The sequence below is a fragment of the Pleuronectes platessa genome, chromosome 11 (genome assembly GCF_947347685.1).
Source record: "Pleuronectes platessa chromosome 11, fPlePla1.1, whole genome shotgun sequence".
Taxonomy (NCBI): domain Eukaryota; kingdom Metazoa; phylum Chordata; class Actinopteri; order Pleuronectiformes; family Pleuronectidae; genus Pleuronectes; species Pleuronectes platessa.
In genome coordinates, this window is record NC_070636.1 from 6,363,579 (window position 1) to 6,381,036 (window position 17,458).

A 17,458-nucleotide genomic window follows, 5' to 3' on the forward strand; every position below is an offset into this window, starting at 1 on the left:
GATAGAGTTGATATTCCGATAATAAAGAGGGCCTTGTAGAGTTCACTGGTCTGTTGTTTTTCCCCCATAGCGAAGCTCGAAAAGACCATCCCGCAGCAGAGAGTGAAGTCAAGAAAAAGTCAAGTGTCCACCGTGTTAGCCTGGAAAGCTCTCGTTGATTTCAAACAAGTGTCGAGGGCCTCTATCCGAGAGCAAGTTGCATCAAAAGCCAAGTGTTGACGAAGAGGAGAAAAATAATGATGAAAAATACAGCGACCCTCTGAGTGTCTGAACTCATGACTGAAGGACGAAAACATCCCTCACAGGAAGTAGCTCAGACTTCCTCTACTTCACACTGGTGGCAGCGTCCAGCCGTCTTCAGCCTCTTAAGGCTTTCACAAGCAAACACTTGGCTCTAATTGGTTCTTGAGTGAAAAAGGTGAGCGGATTGGACCAGTGTGAGTGTGCAAGAGAGCAGCACTTAGAGAGAAAGAGAGAGAGGGGATTAAACACTCATCTGACAGTCGGACTGCTTCAGTGAATCTAAGGAGAGTTAAGAGATTAGAAGACACATTTATCTGCCACTACCAAATCAGGAAAACATGTATTTTATTACAATAGACTGTACAGGAGTGCAACAAAAATATTGTGTTTCCAGAAAACAGGAAACTTTAACGTAGGGAATATTTAGCTCTTATTGAAAAACATATGTGTAAATACATCTTAGCACTTACAGGCATTTAATCACAGAAAAGAATCCTTAATTCTCCCGACCTGTCTTCAAAATGCTGCCCTTACATTAAGTGAATGTAGATGTGTGTTCTACAGGTAGGGCCCCCAACCCAGATACATCTGACACAGCAGTTTGTCGTCTGTAGCTTCCTGTATGAGGTAGTGGACATGTCCCTCTATGGACAGAGGCAGACCCAGCACTTTGTTCCTGCTCTTTATCACCCCCTGCAGACGCTGGTCGATGTCACACACGTGGGTTTTAGCCTGGCACGGAAGGAGAGAGAAAAATAAAACCCAAATCAGTGTGAATAACACAGAAAACCTGACATCTATGGATCCTGTTGGACCTGCTGTGAATGCATAGAAATACACTTCCAGATGCGCACACCTTTTCATTAACTATCTCTCCAGTCTCGTTGGCCTGAGCTTTGGAAAGTCCTTTTGCTTGTTTGCTCCACTCCACCAGCGGGTCATGAAGGAAGGTCTTGAGCACACTGAGAGGAAGAAATAAATACAGACATATGGAGTTTAGAAACCTCGATGAGACAGAAGTACCTGTGGGACAGACAATAATGTATTAAGGGTCAAGTAAATGAGAAAAAGGCAGATTTCAATATGATCTTAAATCTAAATTTAGTTTGTTAATTGATGCTTTGACTCAAAACCTCATGAGCGGCTCCCTCTGGTCTCTCATCAGCCTCAGGGTGACCTCGCAGGCTTGTCTGAAGAGGCCTTCGGTGCCCATGGGTCCCATGGCGTGGACCATGTTCTGGGTCAGACGGAAGGGAACAACCTCAGGCACATCAAATGTCTCCCCCTAGTGGAGCGGGAGAGAAGGAGCATGAGGGAGAGCATGCACCGAATTGCCCAAACTCATAGATATTGGTAATTTGAAACATAGATTACTTCTAAATATTAGATAGATAGATATATGGGGAGATATATAAATAAATAGATACTTTATTGACCCCATGGAAATTAAGGCATCCAGTAGCACACAAAAAAGTACACACAATCTGCAGTGAGATGAAAGTCTCGCCCCCAGAACTACTACAAAGCTTTCACTGTAAAGAAGTATGTGCTAATAGAGATATAAGCAACAGCAAACACTCAAACACTTCAAGGAATATTGAAGCTAAGACGAACCTTGTTGAAGAGGCAGTTGAAGTCGACGTGAACACATTCCCCAGTGAAAGCGTCAAACAGGATATTTTCTCCGTGGCGATCTCCCAGACCCAGGATGTATCCCACCATGGACATCACAGCAGTGGAGCGGCAGTACGCGGAGCGACTGCTGTACCTGTGAACAATCACAATGTGATTTATCTAATCTATAACCTTTCAAACGCTCCACAACTAAAACCTCGCCCTCGCAAAAGTGGCCACATGATATCACAAGACTTTAAACATGGCTTTTGAAAAAAAAGGTGAGATGTTGAGCGGGTCGTACCATGACGTGGGGTCCGGGAAGGTCCTGAGGAACCACTCGTGGAATACAGGGGGGTGCCGAGCACACAGTACCTCCTTGTGGACGCGCAGCTTCTCCTGAAAGGGAGCCGCCTTTGGCAGAATGAGCTTCCTGAGCTCTTTACCTGACAAGTTGATACCTAAAAACAAACGCATGGGAATTCAACATTTATAAAGCGGACAGTGTGTGTTTACATGTGCCTTGACTTTTAGGCTACATGTACCTCTCTCCTTATACAGTTTGGTGAGGATGTGTCGAAGTCCAGCCGTGTTGTTGACCCATTCGATGATGCCACACTCCTCATTGAGGGGAATCACGGCGTAGGTACAGATGTGCAGCTCCCTCCGCCTCGACTCAGCATCTTTGCGAAGGCACTGCACATACACAGACACACTCAATACAAAACGTGTGCACATTGTACACAAGAAAAGTGTTGACTCCAAAATACAAATCCGGAGGTGATGCTAACTAGTAAAAGTTGAACCACTGAGTTCCTCTGTCAGAATAAAAATGTTTACAAGCAGCAGGGAAGCTTTTTCTTCTTCTTTAAATACCAGAAAATGTTATTGGTTATTTAAGTTTTCTTTTTCAAGTATGTATAGATTGATATACTAATTAATATAATAGTACATATGACGGAACTTTTTCCCCCCCATTGAATATCTTCTGAATCTGATTTAGCTGTGAATACTACAGGGGAAGTTATTCGTTATTTCTTGTTTTTCTTTCTTGATGAATTAAGTGTATACAATTATACTAAATATGGAGGCAATAATAATTGGGTGTATTGCAGTGGAATATATTCCAGTAGTACAATCCAATATAGCTGATGTGTCCCGAGGAAACCGACTACATCATTTCATCTAGAGTGAAACCGGACACGCACCTTGTTGATGAGGCAGTTGAACTCCATGAGTCTGCAGTCCTTCCTCAGATCGTCTTTGGGTTTACACATCATGGTGTAGCTGCGCCCGTCCGACCCCTTCAGGCTGATCTTCTTAGGCTTCTGTAAGGAGGCCAAGATCTCCACCTGCACATACAGCAGAGTTATGCAGCAAATACCACGTCAAGAGGATTTACATCCAAAATATATACAATGACAATAATCAACAGCGTCGCTTTCTCCTTCTCTTACAGCGTCTTCAAAGCCGTCCAGGTAGGCCCAGTGTCCGGGGAAGGCGTCGTGCTGCGTGTTGGTTCCTCCCGTCGAGGGCAGCGTGGGGATGAGCACCGACTGCAGTGGGATCAGAATCTGGCTGAAGGTCGGCTCCTCCACCAGACGCTTCAGCTGCTTGAAGTGGACGCCCATGGTGAGGGTGGTGCAGTTACCGTCCACCTGGAGGACGCAGTTCAAAAACCAGATACTTGGTGCAATGTAGAAAATATCAATAGTTTTATCATAAACTTACTTTTATATACAGATATCCATCACATTTCTCATTTTGAGATGAAAAATAAAACTTGTTAGGATTAAGAATTCTCAACCTACAGTTTAGTTTACTTCCATAAGGGTCAAAGAGTGAGTTTGTAACTGTAACTGTTATTTTAACATATATTTCATGCGTGTGTGTTTGTGTGTGTGTGTGTGTGTGTGTGTGTATACCGGCTTGTTGCAGAGCTCCAGCAGCTTGTCAGTCAGTCGGTTGGCGTCTCCAATGAACTTCTCCAGTGACTTCTTGAGACTGATCGCCTTTTTAAGAATCTGATTACAGCGGTTCATACGCATGGGGTAGGAAGACTGGACGGAAAAGAAATACAAACACAGGCATGTAATAATTATCAGAAAAGCTCTTTAGTTGTTCTTGTAAGTTTATGTCACACAAACACAAACACACACCTTGGACACAGCAGTCATTAGCCACATGGCCTGCTGGGGGTACGCCAGGAAGACTTTGGCCACGATCGCGATGAGGACAGTGAAGACCTCGTCACTGGAGTGACACACCCGGGAAATGAGCTGGGAGAAGGCGGTCAAGAACTGGTACGGCGCCAGGTTGGCACAGTGCTCGCTCACCGCTGCATTGATTTTGCTCAGCTCCTGTCGCATCTGTCTGTCTGCTCGGCCCGCTGAGGAGGGGAGATGTGTGGGGAGGATATCGTTGTTAACAGCTGAAAGAAAAGCTAAAGTGAGGTAGCCGAGGACAGGAAGCATCACACTCACCTTTCTCACATTCACACACTTTGGCTCCAAAGTCCAACCAGAGAGACAACATGCGGGGCATGGCCTGGTAGATGTACTGGTTTCCAAACTGCAAAGCTCTGGAAAGGGGATTAGTCCAAACGAAATGGGTGAGGAAGAGTCGAATGAGGTTAGAACAGCATTAACTCAGCTTCTATCGCAAGAAAATAAACGTTGATTCTGTTCCTACTTTCCAAAGTATGTGACAATGTATCGGATCAGGTTCCCCTGTTTCTCCAGCTTGTTGTCAGTCACCATCGGCATCACTTTGTCATAGTATTTGGCGAGGTAGAAGTTTCCATCCTCCCACTCAGGCAGAAGGTTTGTCACATCCTAACAAACACGAAAAGACACGCTTGAAATCCTTCGTTAAAAAATGAACGTGAGCGATGGCCTGTAATATTTACTGCCACGGCTGCTTGTGGGTAAAGTGCGACTCACGCTTGACTCAAAACTCAGCGGAACAGGAATTGTTCTTACGCCCGATAGCAGAGCCTTCAACTTCCTGTGTGGGACTGTTACCTTATACGCCTTCATGATGGCGTTGGACTCGAAGTTGGCCGTCTCCTCCATGAAGCGTCCCACCAGCAACATGGCCTTGCCTTTGGTCTGCAGGATGCGGGGGTCTGTGAGGGACTCGTCTTCGGGAAAACACTGGTCCACTCCCTTTTGCAAGACGATCAGAGCCTGGTGCACATCGCCCTGATGACAGGCGAATACAGAAGGGTTCATTAGTGTCGCTTTGTGTATCTTTGTGTGAGTAGAAATGTAATTCAACTTACAGAACAACTAAACTGATGAAAATGGAAATTTAAGTACAAACGCTGGTGCAAAACAGGGTCAGTAAGACACACTAGATACTAATAGACGTTCTGTACTGTCAAAGTTCAATTACTATAGTTTAGACAAAAAACTATTAATCACAGAAGGCAAAATTTGGTCCGTACTTTGTATTTATTGAATATTTATGGTGGGTTGTTAATACCTTGGACCAAAGCCACTTGGCCTTCTCGGTAACCAGCTCGGCCAGATGTGTGTTCTCTGCGTTCAGAAGAGCGTTGAAGGCCGTCTGGTGGTGTCCTGCCTTCCTGGCCACTCGGGCACTTTGGAGCCAGCACTCGCCGACAAGCTCCTTACACACAGATCTGCAGAGAAAACACAAGGACCAGGTTTGAGCTTTGTGGCCTGGACTTGACTAGCTGGCCGCTTTAACTCCAACAGAAAAAACGATAGGAGTTTGAAATAATGCACAAGAAGGAAAGGATTGTTGGGTTTATCTCGCTGACTTGATGAAAGGTAAGAAAAAAGGTATAATAATAATAATAATCTATGAAATAAATACAGACAAGTTCAAGATATAAAGAGCCACAAATTTTCAAACATCTCTTAAGATGAATTCAGAGGGAAAGGTGCAGAGGCACATAATGCAGGCAGAGCTGCACGAGCTGTAAGAGATGTGATTTAAGTCATAATGTGTGTCTAGGTTCCTGCAGAGGTTCCTGAGTCCTTACTCTGATCCCAGGCTGAGCAGAGCACGACGGAAAGCCAGGATTGGCTCCTTGGCCCGAAAGGAATTCTGGGTCATCTCCAGACGATCTGACCAATGGGGAGGCAGCTGGCTGGGACTGGGGGCAGAGTGTTCCCTCTGTTTCTGCAACTCAGTAAAAGTGTGCTCCAACTCGCTCAGCATGTGGAGCCTAAACACACAGACAGGTTATTAAAAAACACAAATCTTTGCAAAGACAAACTAACTATTTAATATTATGGATTCTACAAATGTACACACAGACCTGACAAGATACTCATATCCTCTCTGGTAGGTTCCACACTCATAGCTGGCTGCAGACAGAGGGACGACCTGTTCCTTCCTCACAAGCTTCAGCTTCTCGTAGAAAGTCTCGGCGTCCTGCTTCTTAGCCGACAACAGCAGCTGGCCGAGCCGCACGCCCCACGTACTGGAGTGACGGTCTGCAGACACAAAGGAAGGCGTTTTCTTGCTTTGTGTAAACAAGAAGTCAACAACAATGAGAGCTCAAATACCTTTTCTCTCACTTGAAGGTAAGTAATCCTCCAGCAGGTCCCATTTTCCGAGCTTCCAGGCTGCCTCCACTCTGTAAGTGTTCAGCTCCGACTTCCACTGCTGCCTAAGTGTGAACACGTTAGTTACATCACAGTGAGTTTAATGACCAACATGGAATCTGGGCCATAACTGATATGTTTGTTTGTTTTAAAGTGTGTGTGTGTGTGTGTTCCTCACTTGTTGGCCAGTACTCCATTAACCTGAGTGATGACTGTGGACAACTGACCCAGGCCGAGCATAGAGGTCATCACCCCGTGATAGTGACCAATCTATACACAGAGGCAGAATGAAAATGATCAAACAGGGAAAGACTTCATGAAAGACACAAACAAGTGTGTGTGTGTGTGTGTGTGTGTGTGTGTGTGTGTGTGTGTGTGTGTGTGTTTGTGTGTGTGTGTGTACCTGATCCGACTCCAGTTGTATAGCCCGGTCGTAGCAGGCGGTGGCGTCTCGGAGCAGCCCGATGCTCTCGTGCTCCAGTATCTGTTCCCGGAGCGACGGCTCCTCCCTCCTCAGGGCGTTGACCCCCCTCACTCCATCGGGCTCATGCATCGCGGCGTAGAGCGTCTGCAGCAGCAAATTAATAAAAACATCTTCACTTCAGCTAGAACTCGGTCAAACTTTCATAATAAAAGTGGGATCGTTAGTGACTGACCTGCAGGAAGGTGAGATGGTCCTGGATATCCTCCTTGTTTTCCAGGATGTAAGCTTCAAAGTGCATGAGGGCACGAGTGTAGGCTTTGGATCGCAGAGAGGCCTTCGCCAGGACGTCCTGTGGAATACCCTTCAGGAAGGCCACCACACGCTGATAATCCCCACTCTCTGGGGAAATGTATTTTATCAAATGATGGAGGAACTCAGTGAACAACAGAGAAATCCACTTACATACAGTTGCAAAAACAATCCTACAAACAAAAGGGTTTAATCATTTCAAAACCTCACAGACTAGAGATCAGTGCGAGTGTGGGTCTTACCGTTGTGTTTGGGTTTGGAGTAGAGGATGTGGCGGCTCCACTGAGTGAGGTGAGACAACATACTGAACACAGTCTGAATGCTGAGCTGTGATAGGCTCGAGGCCGTCTCCTGGACACACACCCTCCCTCGACCATCACCCTCCGTCAGTACGGCCAGCATCTCCTCCTTTACCTGGATGAAGAGGTGGTATTGTCGGGGCAACTTCTTAATTTGTTGTAGCTGTGTGTGATGTGTGTGTGTGTGTGACGTGTGCTCACCTCCAGTTGCTCTGCAGGTGTGCAGCCCAGCAGCATGTAGAGCAGAACGTGAGGCAGCAGGTAGATTGTGACCTTGTAGTCGTGCTTAATGATGAAGCGACAGCAGCTGAACACCTTACCGGCCAGCTCATGTCTCACCTGGAGAAAAAATACACAAATCCAGCTCCTAAAACCTCAAACCTGACAGAATAGATCATGTCGCTGTTGATACGAAGAAGTGGCCATTTGGTTTTGCGATATGCAAATAGAGCTCTGCTAACCTTGCTGATGAGATATCCAGCCCACGTGGCCGACCAATCAGAGAACTTGCTGCCTCGGCTACTTAAGTAAACTGGTTTCTTCAGCTTAGACCAGTTCACCTCCTTCTGGCTGCTTTTATATCTGCAGGTGAATGGGACAAGGTGGAGTGGGAAATTTAGAAAGGATCGAGGAAAGGAGACGATGGAATAATAAATGCTTTTTAAATATATTAGAATAGAGATTAAAGGAGGGATTGAAGGTAAAACGGTGGCAGGGACGGGGGAAAGATATACGAGAGGAAAAACAATAACTTTGCCTCGAGGATTTTATCTCCAGAATTATGTGAAACATTAGAAGACAAGATCAGAGAAAATGTTGAATACCTGCTGTTGAGGTGAGGCTCCAGTATTTCTTGGATCTGCTCTGGGAATCTCCTCCACAGACGACGACCCGGAGAGTCGCTCCGTCCCTCACGACACTCAAAGATAGACAGCAGCTCCTGAGGTGCACATGAAAGCAAAAGAGACAGAAAAGTTGACAAACAAATAAGAGCTAATGAATTTCTAAAGTAAGTGTACACATGTGTGTCTGTGTGTGTGTGTGTGTGTGTACCTGAATTGCATAAGCAGCGGAGTCCTGGGCTCTCACGTCATCAGCATAAGCCAGGAAAGTTCTGGTGAGTTCAGTCAGCAGGTCGTGGGCAAAGTTGAGATCCTCGACTCCACTCTTTAACAAAGGAAGTCAATATTTACGTGAGGTTTCTTAAAGAACATTTTTAGGTAATATGCTAATCTTTAAATAAACTCGTTGTGTGTATAAGTGTGTGTATTTATGCTGTAGAGAAGAATGAAGAATACCGTAAATGTGTTGCGGTCGCCGTGTGTGTGTGTTTGAGACAGGTCCAGACGTCCCGGGTCCACCGCCCCCAGCTCCCCGAGACACTCCCCACAGAGGAGCCGAGCCTCTGGGGACGAGTCCTGGCAGCCCTTCAGCAGCACCGACACCAAGCTGGAGATGACCGGCTCCACCGCCTCGCTCGCACACACCTGCCGCAGCAGACACTCCTGCAGCACACACACACAAACACACACAAAAACCTTTTACTGCAAGTGGTATACAACCAACAAACGTACGCTGCTGAGCTGAGATGGTTTTACAATGTGTCTCAGTGAGTTTTTGTACCTGATCACTGTGCATCATATCCCGGAGACTTGTGAGTGCATGAATCCTGACGTCAACGTTGTCGTGTTGGACGGCTCTCATCGAGAGCTGCAGAGCTGCCACCAGGTCACTGCTGCTGGCTGTCAGCTGGAGGCACACATGACATTTCACAATCTGTTGCACCGTCCTTTGTTCTATTCCTCGTGACCTTCTGTCCACACTGACCTTCTTGTAATCCTGCAGCACACTGTGGATGTCCTTTAACTCCGGGTGATCTGGTAGAAAGTAAATCTCATGGAGGTAGTCGCTGACTTCTTCCCTGTGATAGATTGACTCTGTTAAATCACTGCTGTTAGATAAAGTAAGGTACTTTCTAGAATATTAAAACAATGTTTGTATATAGTACTTTCCCTGACTTATTGACCAGTCACAACACTTTACAGGACAATTCACACAATAACACACACATTCATACAGAGCTATTCTGGAAAGTATTTTTTTATTCTGGAAAGTATATTTCTGGACAAAAGCTGTGTGCACTGATAAAATGATGATCAATACAGGTGAAAATACATGTTATTTCTCAAATGACGTAGTTTTATGTAAACATTGTGTGTACTGTTCTTTTTTGTGCGTCTTACCTGTGTTCCATGATGAGGAAGCGGACAATAGCAGCCGTTTCTTTGGGCTGCAGAGGAATCAGTGGGAGGAGAGCAACGATGACATGACTCAGGAGAGGACCCAGGTGAGCCGGCTCCACACTCCTCACAAAACAATCCCACGTCCTGTGAAGAGAGTTGATTCGTTCAAGGTTTTATGAAGGACAGCATGTGACCAAACACAACTTAGATATGGTAATTTGAGTCTAAAAAGTGTGTGTGTGTGTGTTTGTGTGTGTGTGTACGGACTGGCAGCAGAGCAAAGGGAAGTCCTCTCTGTATCGGAGGCTGGTGCGGAGCGTCGTCATCATCTTCACTCTGACAGAGCTGATGTGTTTGGAGCCCATGAGTCGCATCAGGGCCATCACACTCGTCAAAGCCTGAACAGAGAGCAGCTAACAGGTCAGTTGGTTTATTTTCACTAAACATATTCAAATCCATCAGTGCCTCATTACATTCTTTACTATAGAGACACATTCTTTGATTTACAATTATTTAGTGAGTTCCCAGCAGCGGATGACTCACCAGCTTTTTGCGATCCTTCTCTCCTGCACTGGAGCTGAGCAGCTGCATGTTGAAAAAGGCGAGAATTCCCAACAGCTTTGGCTGAAGGTAATCCGCCTGCCACAAAGAACAGACAAGTCAGGAAACCGTAGTTAAAATAAAAAAAGGGGGAAGTTGAGATGCATTTATTGATTACTTGGTAAATAGTTTCCTACTTTTTACCATAAAATAAAATGTAAACAAATTCTGTTGTCTATCGCCTATCGAAAGATTTGTCTATAAAACACTATGCACATGTACAGGAGTGTGAATATGTTAAAGTGTTTTTTTTGTGACACTACTATGATGCATTAAAAATATGTTGATTTCTTGTTGAATAGTAGAATTGAATACATTTTGACCACGTCTGTTAAAATTGAATGAAAATAAAAATAAACATTCACGTTAAAGCAAAAGATAAGGTGGGAGCATACCATGCGTTCTGGGGTAGTGATGTCTCGGGGACCCTGGTACGGGTCTTCGTTGGTTGCAAAGGACGCCAGGATTGCAAGACCATTGAATACCTATAGTACGTGGAATGTAAAAACATATGCTTAACAATATTTAGTTTTAAAAACCTGTCACTGATATGTATGTATTTAAAAATGTATGAATTTGTAGGGGGACGTTGACGGACCTGCTGGTAGTGCTCTCCCAGACGCAGCAGCAGCTCGTTGTGGAGACCCTGGAAGTCCTGTCTGAGCAGAGAGCCCAGTTCAATCTCTGTCTCACTCTGGAGAACATGTGGGAAACAAATATAAATCAGTCTGGCAATCACATCAATTACTAACAGGGCAACCATTTTGAAAAAATTTGCATTATTTACAAGCCTGGAGGTGCTTGAAGTTGAGTCTTTATTGAAGAATAGTGAGTATTACTAATACCTGTAGGTAGTGGAAAGCCCTCTCCAGCTCCTCCTTGGTGCAAGAACACACCAGATGACTGAAGATGTATTTGAAGTTGTTGATCAGGATTTCTCTCCTGTTCGCCTTAAGCTCATTGGCCAATGTGCGGATGAGGGCGGAGCCTGTAGAGCTCGCCTTAGCTGCCAGGTAGGGCAGCAGCACCTGGAGCGTCCGCTACAAGTACACACAAGCATTAAACACATTCAGGCAAACTGTATCTGTGGGAATGTTTACATGCGTGGTCTGCACATACAGTGAGGAAGCGGTGGAGGTCTGGGAAGTCGAAAGCGTGGGCGATCTGAGCCAGGATGTCCAGGGCCAGCTCTTTCTGATTGGCTGACTCGCTGCCCTGGTCAGGCGTGCTCCGCAGGGCCGCGGCGTGACGCGAGTGCAACGACTCCACCAGGAACTACAGACAGAGAACAGACAACTAATGGCAGGTCTGGACTTCTTGCTGTTGTTTACTTATTATTCACAGTTGTATAATGTATCTTTCCAATAGTTAATGAGCTGATTTTATACCTGGCAAATTGGGTTCTTGTACTGACTGAAGAGAGTTTGCAGTTTAAGGCCTTTGGCAGTGGCCAGAGCTCTGATCTGAGCGTAAGCAGCCACAGACACCGGGGACGACTTGGAGAGCAGACAGTGAAGCAGCCGCAGCAGAGAGAACGACACCAAACTACCCTGAGAGGCTCTGACAGACGAGATGAAGGACGGGAAAAACAACTAATTAAACCAATCTTTTCAGAAATGTGGTATTTTATGATAATTCTGTATAATATGATCTATACCTGCCGATCTCTCCGGTGGTCAGGATGAGAGTGTTGCGCAGGTCATCGTCTCTGTTGAGTTTTGCGTTGTTGAACGCTTCCTTAAGACGAGCGACCAGGAGCTGAGATCATCAGAAGAAACACACAATCAACCTCACTGTTATTCGCTAATTATATTAAAAAAAAGCAAGGTTTAAGTCCAAAAAGTAAAATTATACTGAATATTCTGTTCTCATTATAATATATCTATAATGAAATATGAGTTTTTTTAAATGTTAACAACTGAGTGTCAATCACCTCATTCAGAGAACTCTGCTCTGAGTTTCTGCTGCTCTCTGTCAGCAGGAAACACACCGATTGGCTAAAGTGTATTCTGACCACTGGATCCTTGTCCTCCATCAGACCAATCAGGGCACAGAGAACTGCACCAGAGTCGCTGTCTCCACCAATCAGATTCACATGTTGGCAGAGGTGAGGCAAAGCTTCCAGGAAAGCTGGGAGAGTAAAATGTATCATTAAAAATTAAGCTTTTTATGATGCCTCTTGTGCACTCCTGTGAATAATTAAACTGAATCCAATCATACAAATATCAAATGGAAAAACTTGAAATACCTTGTTTGACACTACTTGGAGTTTGCTCTCTGAGCAATGGCAGAAAGGGTCTGATAAAAGTTGCTTTGAGGGATGGACAAGCATTCCCAGCATGCTCTGCTGCGAGGCTGAGGCGGAGACAAAGTTTTTTGGGGAGACAGGAGGACGCCACCTGAGTATCACTGAGCAGGGAGAGATCTGTTTGGATGCAGCTCAGCTGACCAATGATCCGGGCAAGCTCCTTCCTCACCTGCTCCGAACTGTCGTCCAACCTGGAACTGAACGAGTTTATAACATTAAATAAATCATACTGCAAAAGGTAAATTCAACAATGAAAAGTTCGGGAGTTTACGTACAGCAGAGAACTGCTGATGAGGTGGTGATGCGTGTTTCCCAGGTGGTGAAGCAGGAGAGGGAAGGCCCTGACTGCCGCCGCTCTCACCGCCTCCACTGGACTCTGCAGCGCTTTGGAAAACACACACACGCGCCATGTCTCACACACACCACGGTGCAGCACGGCCAGGAGCGACACATAGTCCACCTGGACCTCAGGTGCTGGAGGGACAAACCGGTTTGACGTCAAGTTTTAACAGTGATATCACAGCTTTTTTAAATAATTTAAGATCTGGATTGTTAATGAGTGATTGTTAAATCGATCTGAGACACCAGCTACGGGTGACAGCAAACTAATCAAACATTTTATTGTTAAATACTTACAGTAACAGAAGCTCAGTCTCTGAGCCATGGCAGAAAGCCAGGAGGGGAATCCTGAGCCCTTGTAGGCAGAGACAGACTTGTTCTCACACACCCAGGGAAGTGATAAAAGAGCACACACACGCCGCTGGAGTCCGTCCTCACTCTGACTGCTCACTATACTCACACATACACAGGAGGTCAGGGGTAAAGGTAAAGCTAGAGCTCAGAGTTTCTTTGTAAAATCAATATTGGATATTACTGCTAAAAAATAACAAAAAATATGATTTTATTGCGACATCAAATGTGTTTTGCATGTGTGTTTGTCCATACTCTTAAGGAACACGATAGAGTCCAGGACCTCGACAGTCGTCTGGACAGCAGACTGAAAGTACTTCTGGCTTGTGACGGGTTGAGAGCCTCCTTCTAACACTGACTGACAGCTCTTCAGAGCTCTGCCCAGAGACTCAGAGGACACCCAGAGTGGAGGAGAGGAGCTGTTGACAGAGAAAGAATCAGAAAGAATGAGCTACTTAAAAGAGAAAGTTGATATTACTGTGTAAGAGACAAAAGATTAAAATAAAAGTGCGCTAGAGGGACCGCGTGTGTAAATGTCGGTGCATTACCTGGTGGGCGAGGAGCAGAGGGCTGCCAGGTGGAGGGTGAGGGCCAGACCCTCCAGAGCACAGAGAGTCTGATGGGTCTCAGGTTCAGCCGAGTCCGAGTTCAGAAGCGTCAGCAGCTCCTCCAGCCGACTGTTCACCACAGCCCACACCTCGCTCTGGACACGCATGTCAAGCTCCCTGAGGACACGGAGACACATAATGTTTTAAATTAAAACAACTTGGCAAATCGGACTAATCACTAGGAGAGCAAATACACATTTCATTAGCTTTTACCTGGAAAAATGTATTAATAACAAATTCATTGGTTAAAAATATGCCATAGTTAAAACATTAACATTCAAGAAAATCTAAATGTAGAAAATATGTCTAGAACTCAATTTCAAAAACAAAGGTTTGTTAGGTTGTCTTGCCTCATCCTCTTTTACTCACCATATGATTGAAACTGATGGCAAAACCACCTGTGGATAATCCACTGTGTTGTAATTTATAGTCCAATATGATATGGTGCGCTACAGCATCTTTAACAAGCTTATATAAAAAGCTGGACCCCTGAACTCACGCTGATGATGTTTTGGTTGGTTTGCCGACAGAGCTGATAGCTGATTTGCAGGATTTCTTGGCAGAGGACTCTCCATCTCCTGACTTCTCCATCACCAGAGCTGTCTCCGCCTTTAGTGCAGCTCGGAGGAATCCCTCCGCGCACTGCAGGGCACATGGAAAACAGGCCGTGTAAAGACTTGTGACAGATGATAAACAACGGTGAGCGATTTTCAAAAAATAAAACTCGTACTTCAGCTTGATTTTCTGTCCCGACGGTGCGTGCCAGCATCCTGCAGACCTCCGTGACTCGCTGCCTCCTTAATGACGCAGCCCCCTCATAAACCGGGGCCACAGACAGCAAGAAGCTGAACAGCAGACACAGAGATTCAGTCACCTCTGTCCCTAAGTTGACGCCTGATCCTCCAAGAGTGCACACACACTCAAACATCTGCGACAGATAGATGGGCTCAAAGTGTGTGTGAGAGGCGGCGGGCGCCTGAAACACACGGCGAGTCAGGTGCAGCAGCTCCCCTTCATAGGGTTGCTTCTCATCGGAGCCGGTGTTTGCTGTCGCGTGTGTTTCCAGCAGCTGATGGAAGGCGGTGAAGAACTCAGGGCCTTGCCTCTCAGGAAACCCCCCCAGCTCCACCAGTCGCCTCAGCATCACCATGGAGAGCTTCCTCAGCCTGGTGTTTCCGTTGGCGAGGACGGAGCAAGCCGTCTCCCAGGCCGCGCTCAGGTCACGACGGGAAACCACACCCCTGAGGGCGTCGGTGATGATGCCGAGCGTCACGGCAGTCAGCGACTCCAGCGCGGCAGGCGAGGAGAGCACGAGAGGAGACGGGGTGAGGTACGAGGAGGCGCATCCAGGGGAGACACCGAAGCACTCGAGTGTGACAGGCCAGCGGTTCTGTGTGTGCACACCCGCAGAGTGTCCCTGTCCGGAGAGGGTGACCACGTGGGCGTACAGGGTGTTTCCCAGGTCCCGGGCCAGATGGACGAGTTCCTGGGTGATGTGGCTGAAGATGAACGGTGCTCTGACTCTCAGGGTGTGAAGCAGAGAGCACAACACAGCAGAGACGCGGCCGTGGATGACGTCACAGTCCGGAGCTGCTGCCACGCGAAGCAGACGCACGGCCACCCACTTACTGAAGTCTGAATCCACGGGGAGAGACAGAAAGAAGACACATATAACCACACTTTTATCTTATTCTTAACATTTTAACCTCAAACATTGCAGCTCTTTAGGAACCGTGTCCTACCATTGCAGCTCTGGGTTGTGTCTGGATACTCCGCAGGCTGGCAGGCAGGGTTGGCGAACATCAGAGACGAGGATTTGACTATGTGCTGCACAAAGTCCAGAAGCATCACGCAGGCTGGCTCCGAGCTGGACTTTTTGTTCAGCCCCAGAGCGACTGGAAGAATACACACAGCCGGATTATCAAACTGGTGGATCTGATCCACAATGGTTTGCGAGATACATCTGAAGGGTCACAGGCTGGATTTCCAGATTAGAATTGGTATGGGAGAAAAATATATATATCTGGTAATCCCTCAAAGTTATTTATCCACCAACGGTTTTCATGACTAAAACAATCAAATGAATAAATAAAATAAAATTAACCCCGGACATTTAAACTGGCAACAACACACAACTTAACCATAGACTCCTCTAAACTGCCATAAGATTGCAGCTCTTAACATTTGCACTGTACCACTTGTCAGTATTAGATTCTCCTTCATTCATTCTACTCATTAAGCTACTTTATTTTAGTTCATAATTTATATTTGGGTGTATATTTGATTTCATTACTTTAATTGAATGTTATTTAGTTTTAACTTGGAGCATGGCTAGATCTGACTCTTGAAGAATCTTGAAGACAAATCTAGACACACACATGTCCTGAGCAGAAGTGAATTAGTCAACAAAACCCACGAGGACATTATAAAGTTAATTGTTTTAAAAGTTTTCCACCGAAGCTTTTACATCTGTAATCCAGCGGTGGTGTGAGAGAGTAGATCTCAGCTGTCACTGTCACTGTGTCCCCCTTCCTGTCTGTTGCTGTTGCTGTGACTCACCGACATCCACATCCGTCAGTATCCTGTCAATGAACTGACACAGGATCTGTCGAGGTTTCTGCACCGCCTGCTCGTACTCAGCGGCGCCGGAGCTGCAGAGAACAACAACAACAACAACAACACGTCCATTAACACATGACATGTTGTTAGCAGGTTAGCTTAGCGAAGTGGAGCCGGGCACCGACCTCGCGAGCTCCTGCAGAGCCGGAATCATCGCGGACATCTCGAGTCCCTCCATCTTCTCAAGCAGCTCGGGTCGTCGGTGGTTTAGCGACTTCCTCGAGACATTCTACGGGAGTGTTCGTCCGGTAACTGGGACCAGGGAGCCGCCGCAGGTCCATGTGCATCCGGACATGATCCTGACAAGTGGTTCAAAAAAACTTTCGCTCCAAAATGACGTGTTAGGTTCTGGTATGGCAGCCTCCGAGGGTCAAAACTATGGAAACACATTTCCGCCACTGTGATGGAAAAAAAAAGTTATTATAATGAGAACATTTCTAAAAATGAGGACTTACTATCTTATTATTATGATTTACTATCTAATTATTCTGATTTACTATCTTATTATAATGAGATACTGACTGAGGTGATAATTGAAACAGAATATATAAAGTGGAATGCATTGAACATTAGCATTATTGAATTCCACAGATAGGAGTGATTATTAATTGGTTAATAAATATTGTAACAACAACAACAACAGGAAATATAATGTGATACATTTTTGCCTTGATTTGTTTTGCTGAGATATATATTACATATTTTGTATTGTATATTATTTGTACACCACACCAACGATCACAAATACTCAAAAGCAGTTGAGTATTTGTTTTTATTGACATGAGTACATGTTTTCTTCTATATTCAACCAGTAGAGTAATTTACTTGAAATGTGTATTATGGTTACAGCAATAAATACAATATAGACCAAATCAACAGGCAACTTTCACACTAAATACTAAAAATAATATTTAATCTAGA

At 45.5% G+C, this 17,458-nt stretch overlaps 1 protein-coding gene across 1 annotated transcript; it reads right to left on the minus strand.

Annotated features, from left to right (window-relative positions):
* Nucleotides 1-571: 571 nt before the first annotated feature.
* atr (ATR serine/threonine kinase) lies at nt 572-16,852 on the minus strand. The gene is made up of 48 exons (XM_053435209.1): nt 16,663-16,852; nt 16,478-16,569; nt 15,661-15,813; nt 14,649-15,553; nt 14,418-14,560; nt 13,859-14,035; nt 13,566-13,729; nt 13,257-13,409; nt 12,896-13,094; nt 12,561-12,817; nt 12,246-12,442; nt 11,970-12,070; nt 11,701-11,872; nt 11,432-11,587; nt 11,158-11,352; nt 10,911-11,006; nt 10,708-10,797; nt 10,256-10,351; nt 9,980-10,110; nt 9,713-9,856; nt 9,297-9,390; nt 9,093-9,218; nt 8,768-8,974; nt 8,523-8,636; nt 8,294-8,409; nt 7,931-8,051; nt 7,671-7,808; nt 7,413-7,584; nt 7,094-7,260; nt 6,841-7,005; nt 6,616-6,707; nt 6,411-6,502; nt 6,149-6,326; nt 5,870-6,055; nt 5,344-5,503; nt 4,881-5,060; nt 4,549-4,691; nt 4,341-4,438; nt 4,017-4,246; nt 3,783-3,917; nt 3,315-3,515; nt 3,066-3,209; nt 2,403-2,553; nt 2,162-2,318; nt 1,858-2,011; nt 1,377-1,528; nt 1,100-1,205; nt 572-975 (listed from the first exon to the last, which is right to left on the minus strand). The coding sequence occupies exons 1-48, from the start codon at nt 16,713-16,715 to the stop codon at nt 802-804; spliced, it is 7,827 nt and encodes a 2,608-aa protein (XP_053291184.1). The 5' UTR covers nt 16,716-16,852; the 3' UTR covers nt 572-801.
* Nucleotides 16,853-17,458: the final 606 nt, after the last annotated feature.